The sequence below is a fragment of the Pseudomyrmex gracilis genome, unplaced genomic scaffold, assembly GCF_002006095.1.
Source record: "Pseudomyrmex gracilis isolate BER0280 unplaced genomic scaffold, ASM200609v1 scaffold_0, whole genome shotgun sequence".
In the NCBI taxonomy this organism is placed as follows: domain Eukaryota; kingdom Metazoa; phylum Arthropoda; class Insecta; order Hymenoptera; family Formicidae; genus Pseudomyrmex; species Pseudomyrmex gracilis.
The window spans coordinates 2,161,049-2,178,754 of record NW_018020584.1 but is presented as its reverse complement, the minus strand read 5'-3'; the positions used below and the strand labels follow the sequence as shown (position 1 = coordinate 2,178,754).

General features: G+C 40.7%; 2 protein-coding genes across 2 annotated transcripts in view; one reads left to right on the top strand and one right to left on the bottom strand.

Moving 5' to 3' along the window:
• LOC109856911 (C-Maf-inducing protein-like) overlaps positions 1–9,993 on the top strand; it is a 41,433-nt gene extending 31,440 nt beyond the window's left edge. The window contains exons 2-9 of the mRNA XM_020432712.1: positions 2,662–2,850; positions 4,035–4,463; positions 4,764–4,912; positions 5,008–5,097; positions 5,212–5,464; positions 6,527–6,781; positions 6,907–7,207; positions 7,407–9,993. Of these exons, the coding sequence (XP_020288301.1) occupies positions 2,662–2,850; positions 4,035–4,463; positions 4,764–4,912; positions 5,008–5,097; positions 5,212–5,464; positions 6,527–6,781; positions 6,907–7,207; positions 7,407–7,531 (1,791 nt within the window). The 3' untranslated portion in view covers positions 7,532–9,993. The remainder of the gene's footprint in view (positions 1–2,661; positions 2,851–4,034; positions 4,464–4,763; positions 4,913–5,007; positions 5,098–5,211; positions 5,465–6,526; positions 6,782–6,906; positions 7,208–7,406) is intronic.
• Positions 9,994–11,517: 1,524 nt separating this feature from the next.
• Positions 11,518–17,706, bottom strand: part of LOC109862513 (cartilage oligomeric matrix protein-like) — a 7,964-nt gene continuing 1,775 nt past the window's right edge. The window contains exons 4-15 of the mRNA XM_020442840.1: positions 16,605–17,331; positions 16,437–16,522; positions 16,211–16,265; positions 15,257–15,464; positions 14,996–15,124; positions 14,573–14,849; positions 14,290–14,442; positions 13,790–14,162; positions 12,994–13,347; positions 12,671–12,898; positions 12,022–12,534; positions 11,518–11,881 (exon numbers count right to left, since the gene is read on the bottom strand). Coding sequence (XP_020298429.1) covers positions 11,772–11,881; positions 12,022–12,534; positions 12,671–12,898; positions 12,994–13,347; positions 13,790–14,162; positions 14,290–14,442; positions 14,573–14,849; positions 14,996–15,124; positions 15,257–15,464; positions 16,211–16,265; positions 16,437–16,522; positions 16,605–17,331 — 3,213 coding nt within the window. The 3' untranslated portion in view covers positions 11,518–11,771. The remainder of the gene's footprint in view (positions 11,882–12,021; positions 12,535–12,670; positions 12,899–12,993; positions 13,348–13,789; positions 14,163–14,289; positions 14,443–14,572; positions 14,850–14,995; positions 15,125–15,256; positions 15,465–16,210; positions 16,266–16,436; positions 16,523–16,604; positions 17,332–17,706) is intronic.

Genomic DNA, 17,706 nt, shown 5'->3' with positions numbered 1-17,706 from the left:
TACTTACTTTCTCGAACTATATTTGAATTTCCCGCTTTTTGGCCCAAAGGCGGTGCCTATTTCTTATCTATGTTACCTACGCTGCTTATACATTGCTTAAATGGGAAAAGTGGGGGGAACTAGCAGTCCATACTTATATAGTCAAAGAATTGCTCAATTTATTCAGACTATAGTCTGAATTACTGCGTAGTGATGTGGAGAGTTTAAGCTTATTAAGTGAGTGTAATATTACGTTGTTTTTTTTTTTTATAATTCTTTAATGTACAAATTGCGCGTTTTCCATTTATTATTATTATTATTTTTTCTATTATTAGATCTAATTTTTTATACACTGAGGAAGGTCCAATATTGTTGGGACCGAAACGTTTGTATTTTATACTGAATAAAGTCTTTATTTGAACACGACCAACCGGTTCTCACTGCTCGTATCGGCCTTATTTTCTACTTTAAAATATGAATAAGTTGCTCCGATCCGTATAAAACATGTGATATTATAATATACGCGCAATTAAGTTCATTTTATTTAAACATTTGATCGACGAGTGAATTTTTATTCATTGTGAATGGAGTTCAGTTCGCATTACGGGCGTATCAATTGAGAGAATCACGTTTTTTTAACCGCTCCGCGAACTTTTTCATTCTCAATTCCGCAAACAACGATCGATTGTTTCTGCGCTTCTCCTCGCGAGCGTTTTATCTGCGTTTATCGACGCTCGGCACCGGGGGTTGATGCATCGCGCGATGTTTTCCTCCATGAATGATCCCTATTTTTGCCGCGTTTCTCTTTTTTCTTTCCAATTCAATACGGTAATCTCGCGGATTTAAAATACATACGAAGTAACGTCTGATCGCGCGCGCGTAACAAGATAGTTCGCGCTCTCGCACGAATTCTGATGCTTTCGGTCGCGGACGTTCGTCGAGAAACGGGGGATGCGGTGTCCTAGATTCGGCCGTGCCCGCTCGAACAGTCGTTCAACCCTCGGCCTAGATTCGCGCCAGCCCTGTGCTGACGTCACTCGCTATTCCACACGCAGATGCTCGCGCGTGTCTCTCTCTCTCTCTTTCTCTGTGTCCGATATTACACGACACTCGCGCGCCGGCATTCACACAGACGCAGATATGTGTATATCGCAATCAACCAAACATACACACACACACACACACAACATCACCACCACCATCACTCATCCTCCTTTGCTTCCTCTCGTCACATCGCTCTTGGAACTCGAGACAAAAAACACCGTCAGACCGAGATGCGCGAACCAGAGCGCATTGTCCTCATCAGGGTGGTATTATGCAACTTCTCCCTCAATTCACTCGCTTCTTCTCCTCCTGTCCCTCATCTTTCCGCGCTGCCTCTTCTCACTCCTTTGCCAAGTCAGCGTTTTTTGTTACCAGATTCGCCGTGTATCACTTTACACATTCATATGCTTCGTTGTAACAAGTGCGATTGCATCATTCCCGAAGATTATTGTTCGGTACTTGTCGAAAGTCCGTTGTGTAACTAGACTCGGTGTTAGAGACTGGCGCAAAAAGTTCGTCAAGGTCAAAGATGAAAAAAAAAAAAAAAAGAGGAAAAATATGTAATGAGATTTCTATAAATAAATTTTGCCTGCGATTGTTTAAAAAAAAACGGAGATATTTTTCTTTGGTTTTATTTTTTCAAGACACAAGAAACATAATTGACTTTGGGTTTTTTTTTTTTTATTCCAATCGATGATACACGATGATGTACGATTTAACGCAATAAACCCGAATGTAATCGTTATATCGGAGTTGATACAATTTTCGCGAAATAATTCGCCAACGTTACGTGCGTGTGATAGCGCACGCTCTTATTATTATATCAGCCGAATGCAGATAAATTTATATAATCGGCGATGACGCGTGTTTATTTGCCGAGTTCATACATACGTCAAACGGCGACTAATAATCCGCGATTATAAGTGACACAAAGCGGGAAATGATTGACGATCGAGGTGCAAATAATGGATTTCTTTCTGTAAATAATGGATGTGTTTTTTTTTTTTTTTTTTCAACGATTAGACACACACTGTGTGTGTGTGTGTGTGTTCCGGCTGGCCAATTTACGAAAGGAATTAGTCGCCGGAATATTTTTATCGTGAAATCACAGATGCAAAATGATCATTAACGTAGATTTCTTTCGTCTGTATGCGCGAGAGACTTCGAAATAACATATTATTAATCCTAACATATTGATATTTAAGCAACACGTTAATCTCGGTTCACAGTTTACATAATAAATGAAGCTGGAGCAAACATCGATCAGTGACGTACACAGATAATTAACGAGTTATTATTAGAATGTACGGTTTTTATACTTATGTTTTTTTAATCTCTTGACGTATTGTATAAAAATTAAGTAGTTAGTTTTCTTATCTTAGATCAGTGCGAGCAACAATGCTGCGACCTGTTATCTAATTATTACTTTAAATTATATTTTTGTGCCTAATGTTGACGTACGTCTCGTTTAGCCGAGACGCATTTGTGTCATCACAGTTTTATTTAGCAACGAGTAGCGCAAAAAAAAAAAAAAAAAAAAGCTCTTTAGAATATCATCATCTCGAGTAATGTTTGTGAAATGAAAGATTTTTTTTTTTTTGTGCAATACAAAACTCGTGACCGATTCGTTCTTTCCAGCTCACCGGTTCGCTTCTTCAGCAACCTATTCATTACAACAGCATATCGGAGGTTCGAAAGTACGTGGTCACCAGATGGGATCCCGCGTACAAAAACTGCCTTAGCATTGTCCTGCCGGACGGCACGCTGCTCCTGCAAGCCAGCAACGCTTACACGAGAGACCAGTGGTATCACTCGATTTTGTGGAAGGTTCGTTGATACAATATTATCGTATTATACACATATTATTTTTATATGTAATTATCTGCAAACAGCTTGCGTTAATGCAGGATATATATTTATCACGCGTAGTTTGCGTTCCGTGTGTATTCCGATATTATATTCTATTTAACATACCTCTCTCTCGCTCTCTTAATTGCTATCCGCATTGCATGAAATAACTTAGATTGATAAACATTTACGCGCAATATATTTGTGTTGATGTGAAATGTTTGAGTAGAAGCGTTTGTGTTATTGAAATTAATTAAGCTAATTTTGATTCAAGTGTATCGAGTGTTTCGCAATATTATAATTAATAAATTTTACCGTTGCTTATTACCGTTGATGAAAATAAAATGCGATAAAATTATCCTCGTTAATTTTCAAAAAGCTTATCGAGCAAACAATATACAGAGAGATAGCGTTGCACTTTTCGCACGGTTCGTGTTATTGACTTGCGGATATAAACACATCAAATGTATTTTTTTAATATCGATCTTTCATTGCGCCTGACGTTGGCTCGAGCAAACATAGCCGCTATTAACGGCCGACAATGTGCGGCTGGAACAAGGGAGGGGGGAGGAAGTGATAACAGCGCGCGAGAGAGGCGAATGTTCTCGATCGTCCTCGACAGGATCAAATCTCCCGGATATGTCAGTGTTTTATGGTGCCTGCCGCGAGCGGCACAATATCCGGACGGGAAATTAATCAGCCGCTCTCTCGTCTTGTGGCTGCGACGCGTGGCGGTCGTAACGATTGATTGAATTTTCTTGTTTGTCCTGTTGCGTTCCCGATGGGAAAAAAGCGTCTGTACATCGACGCACGGTTGAATGTCAATGACTTTTGCGTCGTCGACCTTATTCGAGAATTAAAGCGAGAATTTTTCTTTTTCACTTCGTTTTTGTTCGAATTTAATTGCAATGTCGAGTTGTCAGACCTTGAATAACGGGAGAAATAAACATGTTAAATTTCATTTTTCGTTCCGATAGAATTTTGTATCCAATTTAATTACAATTTGTTTACGGCAGATGTTGGGCTTGAAAGGAAACAGTTTTACGACTTGCTTCGTTATTTGATATCTTTGAATTTTTTTTACTGAAAATTTTCGCTAACTCGCTAATTAAAATCCGGACTCGCGGTCATACTTAAACGCATCGAAACGCGTTTATTCGCAGAAAAACATCTATAAATATCAGCTTCTGGTATCGGTGAGCACTCGAGAGGACGTTTTGCTTCGTGAATTGCGCAACATGGTGGACTTCGCTCAATGGTCACCGCTCGAGGACGAGAGGGTAGCGGGCGCGCCGCTGGAAGCGGCCGCTAAAATTCTGGAAGATCTCGGTCCGGAAGTCGACGTGGTCGACCCGTCAAAGACCGAGGAGACTGTTTGCGATCAAAGAAGCCGAGCAGAGGCCGTGCTCGCCGTGGTGGCTCCTCTCTTAGAAAAAGCGGTGCCGCCGGCCGCGCTCGCGCGAGTTCTCATCAGATTGGTGCAGCAGCATCCGCGCTCGCAACTGGTCCGGATGATCACCCCGGCAATCACGAGATGCCTGAAGCACACCGTTGACTTTGGCAAGTCGCCGGACATGAGACGGCTGTTGCAGGTGGGCGTTCGATCGTGTTTATATTATAATTTCGTCTCGGTATTTTACTTATTTATACGCATTCATCTCGTGCGTTGAAATCGAAAAATATTTCTTTGTTTTCGTCTATTATTTATTACAAAAAAATATTTTATTTCTATCGTTTTTCATTTTTTTTCAAGTATTTTAGTAACGCAATTGTTTTATTTTTGTTGCATATTTTTTACATATATTTATTATTTATTGTTTTTTTTTTTTTTTTAATATATTTAATGAAATCTGTGATATGCGCAGTTATGACGTTGCGTTGCGTGCATGTAGGTGTTTGTAGCCGCTTTGTACGAGAACAACAATGGTGAACAGGCGATCAGGGAATACATCCTGTCGGTTCACGGACCGGGCAGCGATTGTCCACATCCGCGGATACTTCCCAATCTGGTGGCCACCTGCGTCGCGGCCATATTTTACAGGCAAGTTTCAGTTGTTGAAACAACTGGATTGTTAGCGCGTATAATTTTTAGATCAAAAAGACATTTTGAAAGAGATGCCGATTTTGATTTCGCAGGTTCGAGGTGTCGAGTCGCGCTTTGTCGAACGAAGACAAACCGTCTTTGCTACCGCCGTTGCAGTGCTACTTGTTCGTCTTGAACATCATGTGAGTGCTTCAAGTGTATCAGTAAAACTCGAATCGAGAGATGGTGTTATTCAATTGACAAAAACCTGGTTGGTTCTAAATTTACTTGATCGAGAAACGACGCGCGCGTTTCAGATCGGAGTACACCGATTGGCTTCCGGGTCTCGGAGCGCTTTTGCAGCCGATTCCATTTCCGGACGAGGCTCTGACTATGAAGGAGGTGCAGGAGTCCGTGATGTCCGTTGTCCTGCGACGACTGGCGAAGGATTCGAGGTGCACGGTGCACCGCATGTTGCTGCCCGTGAGAGAACCGCGTGTCGGTTGGATTCACATCACCGCGCCGTGTCACCCAGCCTGTCCAGATAGCGGAGAATTATTCGGCGAAACGGTAAGACATGTTTACTAATTAGTTTTTCATAAGCAAAGTAGAAATATATTTGGAAAAAACTGTGAGCAGAATGACCAAATACTGATTTAATTTCTATTGTGGTGAGATAATTACGAAAGAATAAATTTTGATTGCAAAAAGTTTTTCAAAGCTTTTTATTTATTTTTTAAATGTCTTGTTTCTTTGCAATCGTTCGTTTCGCATTTTACATTTTGAGCGAGATATGCACATGTCAAACTATACGACGAACATGCACGCAAACGGGAAAACGCAATTATATCGGCGCTTATCGGCACAACAAATTTATTCGCACGTGGGACGATTGTGGTGTTCGCAATTTCGCGAGCCAGGCGTCTCGAATCACGCCGCTTCGATGTTGTGTGAGCGATAACGAGGAAGAGTGTGCGCCTCGTTCGGGAACAATTAATCGCGCGCGAGCAAACGCAAGCGCGGCGACTCGATCGGACGGCTCATCTGAATATTCATGAATCGCTCTTTTGAGAAGCGACACGCGCAGCTTTCAATAGAATTTAATATTGACAGCATCCATTTCAATCTCAACATAACCGGAAATGAATCGTCACGACCACGCACGAATTATTGAGATCTGACTGGATTGATTGCGGGAAAGTGAATGGAACAGGAAACGATGGGATGATCTTTGTATCGCGCAAATCTGATTCCAGCTGACGATAATCCTCCATCGCCAGTTTCTATTATCGGGGAATTTTAACGATGCGCATTTGCTCGGGACGCGTTTTGCTTCGTTTAAATTAAATGAATAAATAAAGTTTTCTCTATCAGTCATCGGATTTAACAAATAACAGAATATTGTACGTGTACATATATTTACGTTCAATCCCATAACAAAATATAATTAACAAAATATATATTTAAGTAGTACGGAAATATATATATATATATATATATATTTATTTATTTATTTGTCATTATAAAATATGTAAATAAAGATAATAATTTTCTATTACTCTCGTGCAGTGCAGGAAGGGAATTCCATAAGAGGTAAAAATATATTTTATTATTTTTCCGCAACTCACGCAGCTCACGACTATGCTGGGATGCTGCTGTAGGCGGAAGAAATTTGTGTCAACCGTGCTACCGATGGTCAACGATTGCATTTTGCTGGCGGTGCGGGATTGCGAGGCGGCGCAGGACGTCCTCTGTTTGATGCTCGAGTGGTGTTTACTGCCAAACGAGGAAGCGAGGCTTCAGATAATTAACGCGCTCGAGTCCACAACATCCGGGAAGCAGCGTTATGCTGCTCTCTGCCAGAAGCAGAAAAATTTGCAGGAATTGGTAAGGCGAATTCGCGCGAAACTCATTTCGAGATTCAACGTGGAAATTGGATGTTGTTTTTTTTGTTCGCGTTTCTTTCAATCCTCGTATATACGTTCAACGTGTGTGTGATTTGATCTTGGTAGCAACAAAAAGGCGGACCTCGGAGATTGACGCTACCGGTGCGAGCGACCGACGCCGATGTCGCCGTTCTGTTGGGTGGCGGCGCCCTCGGTAATCTCGAATGCCTCAGCCTCGCCTTCACTTCCGTAACGTCCGCGTGCGCGGAACAGCTGATCAAGCTTCCGGCTCTGAGGTACCTGAATCTTTGGGCCACGCAGTTCGGCGACGCCGGCCTACAACTGATCAGCGAGCATTTGCAGCAGCTGCAGGTGCTGAATCTCTGCGAGACGCCAGTGTCCGACAAAGGCATCTCGATGTTGGCCTGTGAGTATTTACACAGTTCTTCTGAAATATTAAAACTCTGCGAACGCGTCATTGTGAAAGAAAAGAGAAAAAGATAAAATTGATAGTTTCAAATTGAGATTAATTTTTCTCGCAGATTTTGAAAAAGAATCGATTCGAGTTCGGCGATCGTGTACGTCTAATTTTTAATTTTATTCGATCATGATTTTTGTGTTGACAGCATTAACCAGCCTAAAGAAATTGAATCTGAACAGTACGAAACTCTCGGCCCAGACGTTCGAGTCTCTGAAGAAGCGGTTGCCGGATCTGCAGGAATGCGATGTTCGATACACGGAGGCCTGGTGACCCGAGTGCACGGCCAGCGAGTTACTCAACGTTGGCCAAGTTCTTTACACCACTCTAAACTAATATCTGTCAGTTGTTGCCTACATTATAAGGCAGAAGTGATGAAACAACGCTGAGGTGCTTGGTCGTACGAAAATTAATTCGGAGTAACTGCCGACACGCGAAATATAACGATATTCTTATATTCGGTTGCTTCGGTTTGAATATCGAGGTGAAAAGTTTTCGCTATGAGTCAGCAAAGCAATCGCTGAAGCTGATGCGTTTATCATCGTTCAAAAAACTTGCCGGGAGAACGAACGAGGTCTCTTTCGCTGAACACAATATGAAGAAACGAGAGAGTGAAGAATCCGTCGTCGAGTCTGTGCAAAATATCTTCGATGTTGTACCTGTACTCGTCGTTCTGGTTCAAACGGTCGAAAGATTCTTTAGAGTGATAAGTGTGTGATGGATCACTATTGATCGAGCTGCGTGTTCATTTAATCTTCCAATTTCGCTAGATATTTACCGAAAAAAAAAAACAAAAAAAAAATATTACTCACTATTTACATTTACAACTTACTTCTCTTTCGAAAAGCGGAATGTGCGTTCTACCGCGCTAAGCATTAAATTCAGACGTCTTACCTTCCACGTTGACGAAAAAACAATTTTTCAGTTGGACATTCCAAGAGTCGCGAACCTCGAGACGTCAATTTCCAGGAAAGATGCGCGTCGCGCGAGCGAATAAAGATTAACGACGAGCGTAGAGTAGCGATGTTGTCGGCATTTGCATAAAATGCGAATCCATCGAGCGAGAAACGTCGAGAAGAACGATTAGAGTCGTGAAAAATGCGAGGATGGGTTCGCGTTGGAAGTTGTCGAGCGCCGTCCGGAAATGGACGAGGAAAACATTTGCGTGAAGACAGATGCGGCGTCATTGTGCCGCAATAATTTGTGTTTAAAGCGACCAATCCGCGTTTAACGACCATTTACGCGACTGAAACCGCGGTTTCATCGAGCGTATGTCAACTTTAACGATAACTTTGGTAAGTTTTTTCTCAACTCTTTTAGTTCTAAAAAAAAGCGAATCGGTTTTCTTCGATTTTACGCTGTAAAAAAAAAAAAAAAAAAAAAATGTAACTATATGTATCTTCCGAGCTTTTTGTCCGATTCTTCGGATAAAATCCATCATCTTTTTATACGTCTCTTTTTAGTGATTAATACCATTTTTTGATGGAGATTAAAATTTTAACATGTATTTACGTATATATATATATATTTGTCGAGTTTGTTTCCTTAAATCGTTTCATTAGTAAAAATCGTGTAAGTAAACATTTACTGTTATTTGCGTCGATTGTCGCACGAACGTTATTTCGATGTTTGTCGCGTCGCGAAAAAGAGACTTCTTGCTAGCAGAGCGTGACACGTGTCGGTAACGAAGTAAACAGAGGAGTAATCCCGCACGAGAAACCGTCCTACAATATCTCTTCTGATTTACAAAACCTGACTTGCTACTGATTTAAGAAAAAGCTGTCGAAACGCGGAGTTGATTAAATCATCGTCCAGTTAAAAATCAACGTCGATTGTTGTAAGATGCCAGCGAATAGAGTCAGCAATCACTACGATAACGAAACAAATAAATTTTACTTATGATGGTGATGGTGATTGCGATAAAGTTTTACGAAACAAAGACTGCTCCCCCAATCGAATGTCAGCGAATGTTGCTGACGAGCCGCAGCCGCGAATTCTTGCAAACCCGCGCGTTCCTCGCTGCGAGAGACACTTCCTTTTTCGTATTCGAGATGTGCTCGACTGCCTTAATCAGCAAGTTCTGAGCGACCACTGCTGTAACGTGTGCGTCGCGAGCACGATGTTACTTGAGAAAATAAAAAAATAAAAAAGAAAATAAAAAAAAAAAGAAACAAGAGAGAGCGAAGCCTCGAGCGTCCCGCGCGTTTACTATCAGAGACGCTGATTTCGAGCGTCCCTGGCGTTTCACCGTGAGCATGCGGTGCATTCGTGCATTTCGTTTCTTCTAGTGTAAATAGATAAGTAAGTAAGACTCGTCCCTCGTCTCCCGTTTCTTCTCTCAATCTTATTACGTAGATTTTAATAATTTATTCTTTAGCTAAAAAAAAATTTCTTCTCGTATATATAACAACATATACATATAATATCACACGTATATTGTCGTACACGATTCAACTCTCGTACTAGCGCGATGCTCGCGTTTATAGAGAATAGTCGATATCTCTCGAGGTTTAGAGAGCGCAGAGTAAGACAGAGAAGGAAGAGAGAGAGAGAGAGAGAGAGAGAGAGAAAGAGAGAGAGGGTCCATCGAGAAGAAGGTGACAGGAGATTGTTTCGCGATTTTGCGTGTCGAACATTGCAACGGCAAGGGAACAAGCATTGTAAGAAGACTGTTTTATGTCAATTTCACATAAGAATCATTAACCTGTGACCTACTCGTCAAGTTAATTTGAAAAGAAATCAATAAATTCGAATTTAATAATATATTACACAAGACATTCATTAGTCGTATTGCGCGCCTTTTTCTCGTCATTCTTTTATCCCACATCTCTGTGGAATCCACGAATCTTGCGTTTGATTCTCTCTTTAGATCCTTTCCGACCAAACCAAGATTTTCAGTCTCTAGTATTTTATCCGTGCAAATTTCACTTTTTCGCATGCGTGTTGTTGTGAGTGTAATTCTACATAGCCGTTTAAACGGTGAAGTCTGTAAAACACACTTTGCTGTTAGAGAACGTGTGTATTATGAGAACGAAGAGAGAGAAAGAGAGAAAGAGAGAGAGAGAGAGAGAGAGAGAGAGAGAGAGAGAGAGAGAGAGAACGGATGTTTCGGCGTTATATAAATTATTAATATCGTATATCTTTCTTTGACATTTTCGTACGAATAAAAATGTTTAATCGAAAAAATTTTATGTGATTTTATTATTTTACGCACGAGATTTTGCCCTGATCATTGCTAATTAATTCTTTTCCCAGAGATGAACTAAATAAAATTTCGATTTTATATTGTTTTAATAGTAGCGCTGTGGATATTGCAACAATACATAGACATATAAAGTATAGACTGGAAATTACGACCGTCAACAATGACATCGCTAGAAAAAATCGTTTCGGCGTCGGTAGTCTGCGACGACAAGGGTGAAGTAAGCTTCGCGCCGCGAACAAACAAACGTGCGCGCTGAATGTGCGACGTATGTGAGTTTTGCTTNGTGGTCATTGAGTGGTTATTTTCGTTTTTGCCATAATTTCTGCGACATGAGTTTTTGCATCGCTTATATGTGTCGCAATCGACACAATCGTAAAAATGCGGATCAACGCGAACTAGAGGCTGCGAGAGGCGTTCGAATTTCGTTTCACAAATACGATATTACCTAATTTTTTTTCTCACCGTGTGTGAGTTCGCAATTCGTCGAATTCCGTAAAACTTCAGCGAGAAGCGTTCGGATATTTCCGCCGATCACGAATTCACACGAAGTAGTCTACGACGCGTCGCGAAGTGAATACCTCGCAATTTCCAGTCTATACTTTATATGTCTATGCAACAATATGATTCAAGTGAATAACAATGCGAAATTAAAACACGAATATTATTGTTTTTTTTTTTTTATTTTGTTGATACGAAAACAATTTTTATATATATTGAATCTGAGAGAGAGAGAGAGAGAGAGAGAGAGAGAGAGAGAGAGACAGATATAAATGCAATTATACTGTTACAACCGTCCGATATGAATAGCCGCGCTATTCGTATCGATGAAAGAAAGAAGAATCGCCTCGATGACGAGTGTTTGGTCATCACGATCGCGATTCTCTGCAAAAAGTAAGTACGTGGGTTTTATATTAATTTAGAAACTAAGATATATATTTTTGAACAATTTTTTTCAATAAAACTAAAATTATATACATATAATACGTCAAACAGAAGAAATATATTCATTGTTAAAATATTCAATGTTTCTGTGTTTTACAAAAACTATATTTATTATAATTAATATTCTTAATAAAATTTCGAATTTAAAAAGTAAGTGTTTGTAGACGCATTGAAAGTATGTTATTTCTTCGATTAATTATAGTAATTGTAGGTGTGTCACTATGTAATAATTTTAAAATTTAAAGTGGGCAGAGCTTTTTAAACTTTTTATTTTAAAAACGCATTTTTGTCGTAAATTTACTCGCCATTATGATATATATTATAATTACTTCTTCAAAAATGTTTGTTTTAGTAGTCATTAATACATCATTCAATATCGCGAAAACGTGTAGCTTCGTCTATTATATGTGGCTCCTTTTCGATTAGAGGTTTTACATGATCAGATAGGCTCTCCCATATGGACGTGGACACAGTTTCTGAAAACATGGCAAAGAGATTCTTTTATCTATAAAGACCAATTGTGTGACTAATTGAATGATTTACAAACTCATAAATTATCATAATTTCTTTTTTCTTTTTTTTGTAAGATTTTCATTTATAATTGCGCTCGACTCACCTCTGCAACTGTAAAGTAAATCAGACCAGGTGATCATTTCCTGCGAGAAGCAATAGACGCCGAGTCTGCCGCCTTGTAGAGTCGAGTCGAAGATGTTACCCGAGTCGGTGACAAGCTGCGTGCCCTGATACAACCAGAATCTAATCAGACCGATCTTCGGTCTGTGTATCAAAACCCATCTGTACGACACTCTCGGCTCCCATCCGAACATCCGCGGATCTTTCCACAGAACCTTTGTCTGCTGCGGCACACTGTCTCTGTGCCAGAGACTGTTCCTGAGCATCTCACCCGGTCCAGTCTCGGACTCGACGAGCTTCAGATAAATTCCAGGATCGGCTTCAGCGCGGAAAGGTGCCGGTTCCCAATAGGTCTGGAAGGCCCTCTTCCAACTAACAACGTAAAAGTGTCGATTGTCCTGATAAGAAAAAATAAAACCCACGAAATCGTCGTCGTCGTCCTGATTATCGATGTAGAAGGTTCCTTCGAAATTGACGCTCTTAAACTCGTGCGGACCTATGTGCGAGATAAGTGCAAATAGACGAATTTATGTGATCGTTTTTCAAATTAATTAATTACTAAAATTTATTTTTTATTAACTTAAGATTTTTGTTTAGCCTTTTAATATCCTTCTCATAGAAACAAAACGCACCGACCGCGATTCCAGGATCACTGTTAAGAAGCTGCTGCATCTCAGCGCCTTGGTTATGAAGTTTCCACACCGGATCTAGCTGTGCCTCTCCGTATGGATCGAGAGCAATCGTCTCGTAATTGTTAAAGTTTGTATTCCATATTCGACTGTTGTTGGGACAATTGTCGATCGTATTATTGTAAGTGTCGTTGTCGTAGTCATTCCAGCATGCGTCGCCGATTCCGTCGTCTATATATACACAGAAGATACGATGCAGTACGTACATTTTGATAAGAAAGATTGAGAATATTGTTATTTTCTTATCTGTGTGACAGAATTCGTACGATTGGAAATACGCTGATCCGGATTGTACACGAGAGGACAATTATCAATTCTGTTGGGTATATCATCGCCGTCTTTGTCATCATCGCACGCATCACCGATTCCATCTCGATCAATGTCGTTTTGTCCAGGATTTGCTATATCTGGACAATTGTCTCTGTTGTCCTGAATGCCATCTCTGTCGCGATCATAGTTGTTGTCGCAGACATCTCCGACATGATCGGCATCGCGATCCGACTGGTCGGGATTACTTATGCTCGGACAATTGTCGCAAGCGTCGCCAATACCATCGTAGTCGGTGTCGCGCTGATCAGGATTTTTCACCTTCAGACAGTTATCCTGATCGTTCGGAATACCTACTCGATTTATTTCTTTATTAGTAGATTTTGCAAAAATTTATTTTAACCTACGCGAGAATTAAAACAGAAATAATGCATGAAAATCAAACTCGAGAAATAAAGAAAAGAAGAAGTAGAAAATACGTGACTAAAGTCACGTGACCTCCGCGCGGTCACACGACCGAGGTCAGTGACCTCTGCGCGGTCACGCGACCGGGGTCGGTGATCTTACCGTAGTCATGTTTTTGAAAACGTGAGTAAAGTAAAGTCACGTAACAGGAAGGAGTGGAAAAACAACACGTGACTAAAACGTAGGTTGTAACTTAAGAGTCTAAAACTCTTTATGAATTGTTAAGTAATTTTTTTATCTTTTTAAAATTTTGATTTTAATTTTATACTTTGGAAGCATGCGTATCGGTAATGTTTTTTATATTCAAAGAGTGTATATTGCAATTGTTACCGTCGGCATCAATGTCGTCAGCGCAAGCGTCGCCTCTGCCATCGTTATCGGTGTCCTCTTGTTTCGGATTCGGGAATCGCGGACAATTGTCGCACACGTCACCGATCTTGTCATTGTCGCTGTCTAATTGATCCGGATTGTAATTGAGCATACAATTGTCATCCTGATTTAACACGCCGTCGTTGTCGGCGTCGTTGTCGCATGCATCACCGACTCCGTCGTTATCGGCGTCCTCCTGTCCCGTATTTGGCACTGTAAGACAATTGTCAGCACGACAGCGATGATGACTGCATTGCAGACTTTTGTCGGGAATACCGTCATTGTCGCTATCGAAACCACAGACGAATCCATTTCCGGCCCAACCGGTGCGACACTGCAAGAAAAATACTTAGAGACATTAAATTGCAATTACACTTTGAATATTGCATAGATTTTAATTAACTAGATATATGACTTTTGTTTTTAACAAGAGATATACGCAATATCGGTAAGTATTTGACCTTGCACCCAAACTGATTGTAATACGCGGAGATGCAATCAGCATTGACATCACAGACTGTTGTCAAATCGGGACAGACATCCGGTCGATAATAGCATCCAACTGTATGATTGCCAACGTAATTGTCTTTACACGGGCCGCATCTGTAGGATCCCTTCGGGAACAAAAAAAATAATAGTTAAAAAATAACATACAATAACGGTTAGAATAACATAATAGTTACAGTACGATAATGGAGATTATTTGTGTGTGTGTTTGTTGTGAAACACATCTCTATTTTTTACCTCCGTGTTAATGCAGTGAGAATGACGATGACATCCGCCGTTGTTTATCTCGCACTCGTTTATGTCCCGACAGATCTGTTTTCGCGCTCTCGCCATCTCAACACCGACACCCTCCGTTGTCGGTCCAGTGTAACCGGGTGGACACGGATCGCATCTATATCCGGGTTGTAAATTGACGCATCGCACTCCGGGGTGACAGGGTCGAGCTAACTCGCATTCGTTTGCGTCGAGGCAAACCGTACCGTTGCCAACAAATCCCAACGGACACGGACCACACCTGCGTTATGTTTAAAATTAATAAAGATGATGTAAGATAAAATTTGAACTTTACCGTCTTTTATTTATTAAAACAGCATAAAGTCATAGAAAAAACGTTGTAGTTAATAAATTAAAAGATGATTTTGAAAAATACATTGTTCTCACTTGAAATATGGCGGACTATCGCTTGGATAGCATTGAACTTGGGGGTGACAGGGATGAGCGTCGCAAGGGTTTCTGCGTCTTTCGCATCTTTTGCCATCGCCGATGTATCCGCTTGGACATCTGCCACATCTGCGAAAACAAATTGTACACCCACACAAATGCGGCATGTCTTAAACATCATAATCTTATGCACATACGTACGCACTCTAAATCCGTGAGTTCTTACACTTGCATCCATCGTCATTTTAATAATGGTTTTACCTGTAACCGTCGGTCAAATCGTAGCAGTGCACGTTCTGGAAACAGGGCCGATCGATGCATCTGATGAGGATCTTGACGCAGGTCCGTCCGTCGCCGGTGTAGCCGCGGGGACATGGACCGCACTTGGGTCCGCTCGGTGTGTTGCGGCAATCGGCACCGGGGTAACACGGGGACTTATAGTCGCACGTGGATGGCGGCGGTGGTCGCACTACGGAATTACCGGGATCACGGCTCGAGTGACTTGACGAGTGAAGTTTGCCAATTTTCGGGGGTGGTCTTTCGTAAATCTCGCACATAATCTCTCCAATACATCGATATGCGCATCGCATTCCGAACATTCCGGCGCGTGCCATACGTGTGTGTGTGTGTGTGTGTTTTGTGTGTAATAATATTATCAAGTTTTAGAGAAGATGCTTAATCTGATTTCAAGCTTAATCTTACTTTCCGTCGATAGAACATTGCAATGTAAATATCAGAAGGAGAGCGAGCAGAGTTTCGCGATGATGATGTTACGAGAATACGAATTGCAAATCGGTCGTATCGAAAAACAATTAGCACGAAAAAAAAAAAAATATATATATATATTAACGTCACAAAAAACGTCACAAAAAAAAAATCTCACTAATTGCCTATATGTGTAAAAACAGAGAGCTCGTGGATTGCGTAACGCAAGAAACACACAAGAGTCACAACAAAGTGGAATTTTTCTACCAATAGGTATTTATTGCGTTTTGTAAGATAGATTGATACAACTCGTTGCATATATAAACAAGTAATTTCTTCTGACACGCACAGAGATTAAATTAAATTCGAGAGTGCGAGAGACGACGCGCGCAAAGATAAATGCAATGATTGTTCATGACATTTGCGATACGTTACGGCTAAGTTAAAAAAAAAAAAACTTATTATTTTCGAGAGCACGTGTCCTTTTCAATACGACGGAACGTCACTCACCACGACATGCCGCGCAGTTTTCGATCAAATGACGAAGATGTTGGGTTTCCAGCCTCTGTAAAGCAGACGGTGGTAGCAGTCGTTAATTTCATTTTGCGACTATTTTATCTCTATTGTCTTATTTCGACAAAATGTCGAAAATATATAAATAAATTATTTAAATTATTATGCGCACATATTGAGATAATTTTATTTAAAGCTAGAAAATATATTGCTTCTCGCTTACATTCTGTTCCAGTTCCTGCCAAAATCTCTTGGTGACGTTGATCAATTCGTTCAGAGTTTTCACGATTTGACTGTCAGTCAGACAAACTGAAAAATTGATACTTGCACACGTTACCACAAATCTCACACAACTTGAGTCAGTGATTTACCAATTTTTTATTTGACTCACCTTTTTCGTCTAAACTCTGTATTCCAATATCGCCTCTTCTGGGCACTCTTTTGCCAGACCGCGACATATCGGTCTGATTAGGATAGTCGTATCGATCCGGACGGCCGCGAGAAGAGATGCCAGGTTCGTTGGAAGTTCTTCCTGATAAAGATCTGGAGTGTTCCGGCGCGAAGAAAAGATCGTCGTCGGATACATTATCGGTACCGTATGGATCCGATCTGTCAGGCTTAGAACCTGATCGATAATTAGGTCGACCAGATGAATCGGGTTTTCTGGGACGATGTTCTGAAGCGGATTCCGAAAGCGGCAGATTGATCGTCGTGTGCGTCGGCGACGTACGAGGTTCGTCCGAATAATCAAAGTTATCTGAATTGTCCGATTGTTCAGACCGAGCGAGCGGATCAGAAATGTATTTGTACGGACTGTATTCATCAGATGGGCTACGACGTTCCGTACGACGCAGGTTATTTATATCGCGATTGTTTGGACGACTTTGGTGTTCGTCTGTGCGTCTTTTGTTCTTTAAATGATGAGAATGTTTTGTGTTCTCTTCACTAAACAGAGTCAAGTTGTCATCGTGATTCGACGTGTTTTCGTTGGATTCATCACTTTCGTCGTGAGATTGCCGTTTCATTTTGTTTAGATCGTCGGGACATTTCTCCTTCTTTAAAGCCTCGCTGATCGTCGCGGTTCGATATACATTCGCCTGGCATCTTCGTTCTCTAAGCTGAAAGCAAAAGTGCGAAGGGATGGAAATACTATTGTTTTTGCAACTTAAATAATATTATAAAAATATTAAAAATTATCGAATAAATATTGTTTGTTTTTTTTTTTAACATTACTTTTTCATTATTGATTTTCATCGTTACCAAAATTGATAACAAAGTCAACGCAAAGTCAAATAATGGACATTTTTTATCGTGAAAGATACAAAATTTCAGTCAGCCGATTCAGCGAGAGCTGAAAGTTAATCGTGAAAAGACAAAATGCGTAAGGTCTCGGAATGTGCTCGTATAATAACGCGTGTGACAGTAATGTGATACTCTAAAAACTTACCTTTTTAAAAAAAGGTAAAAACAGGCGCCAAGTACACGCACAACAC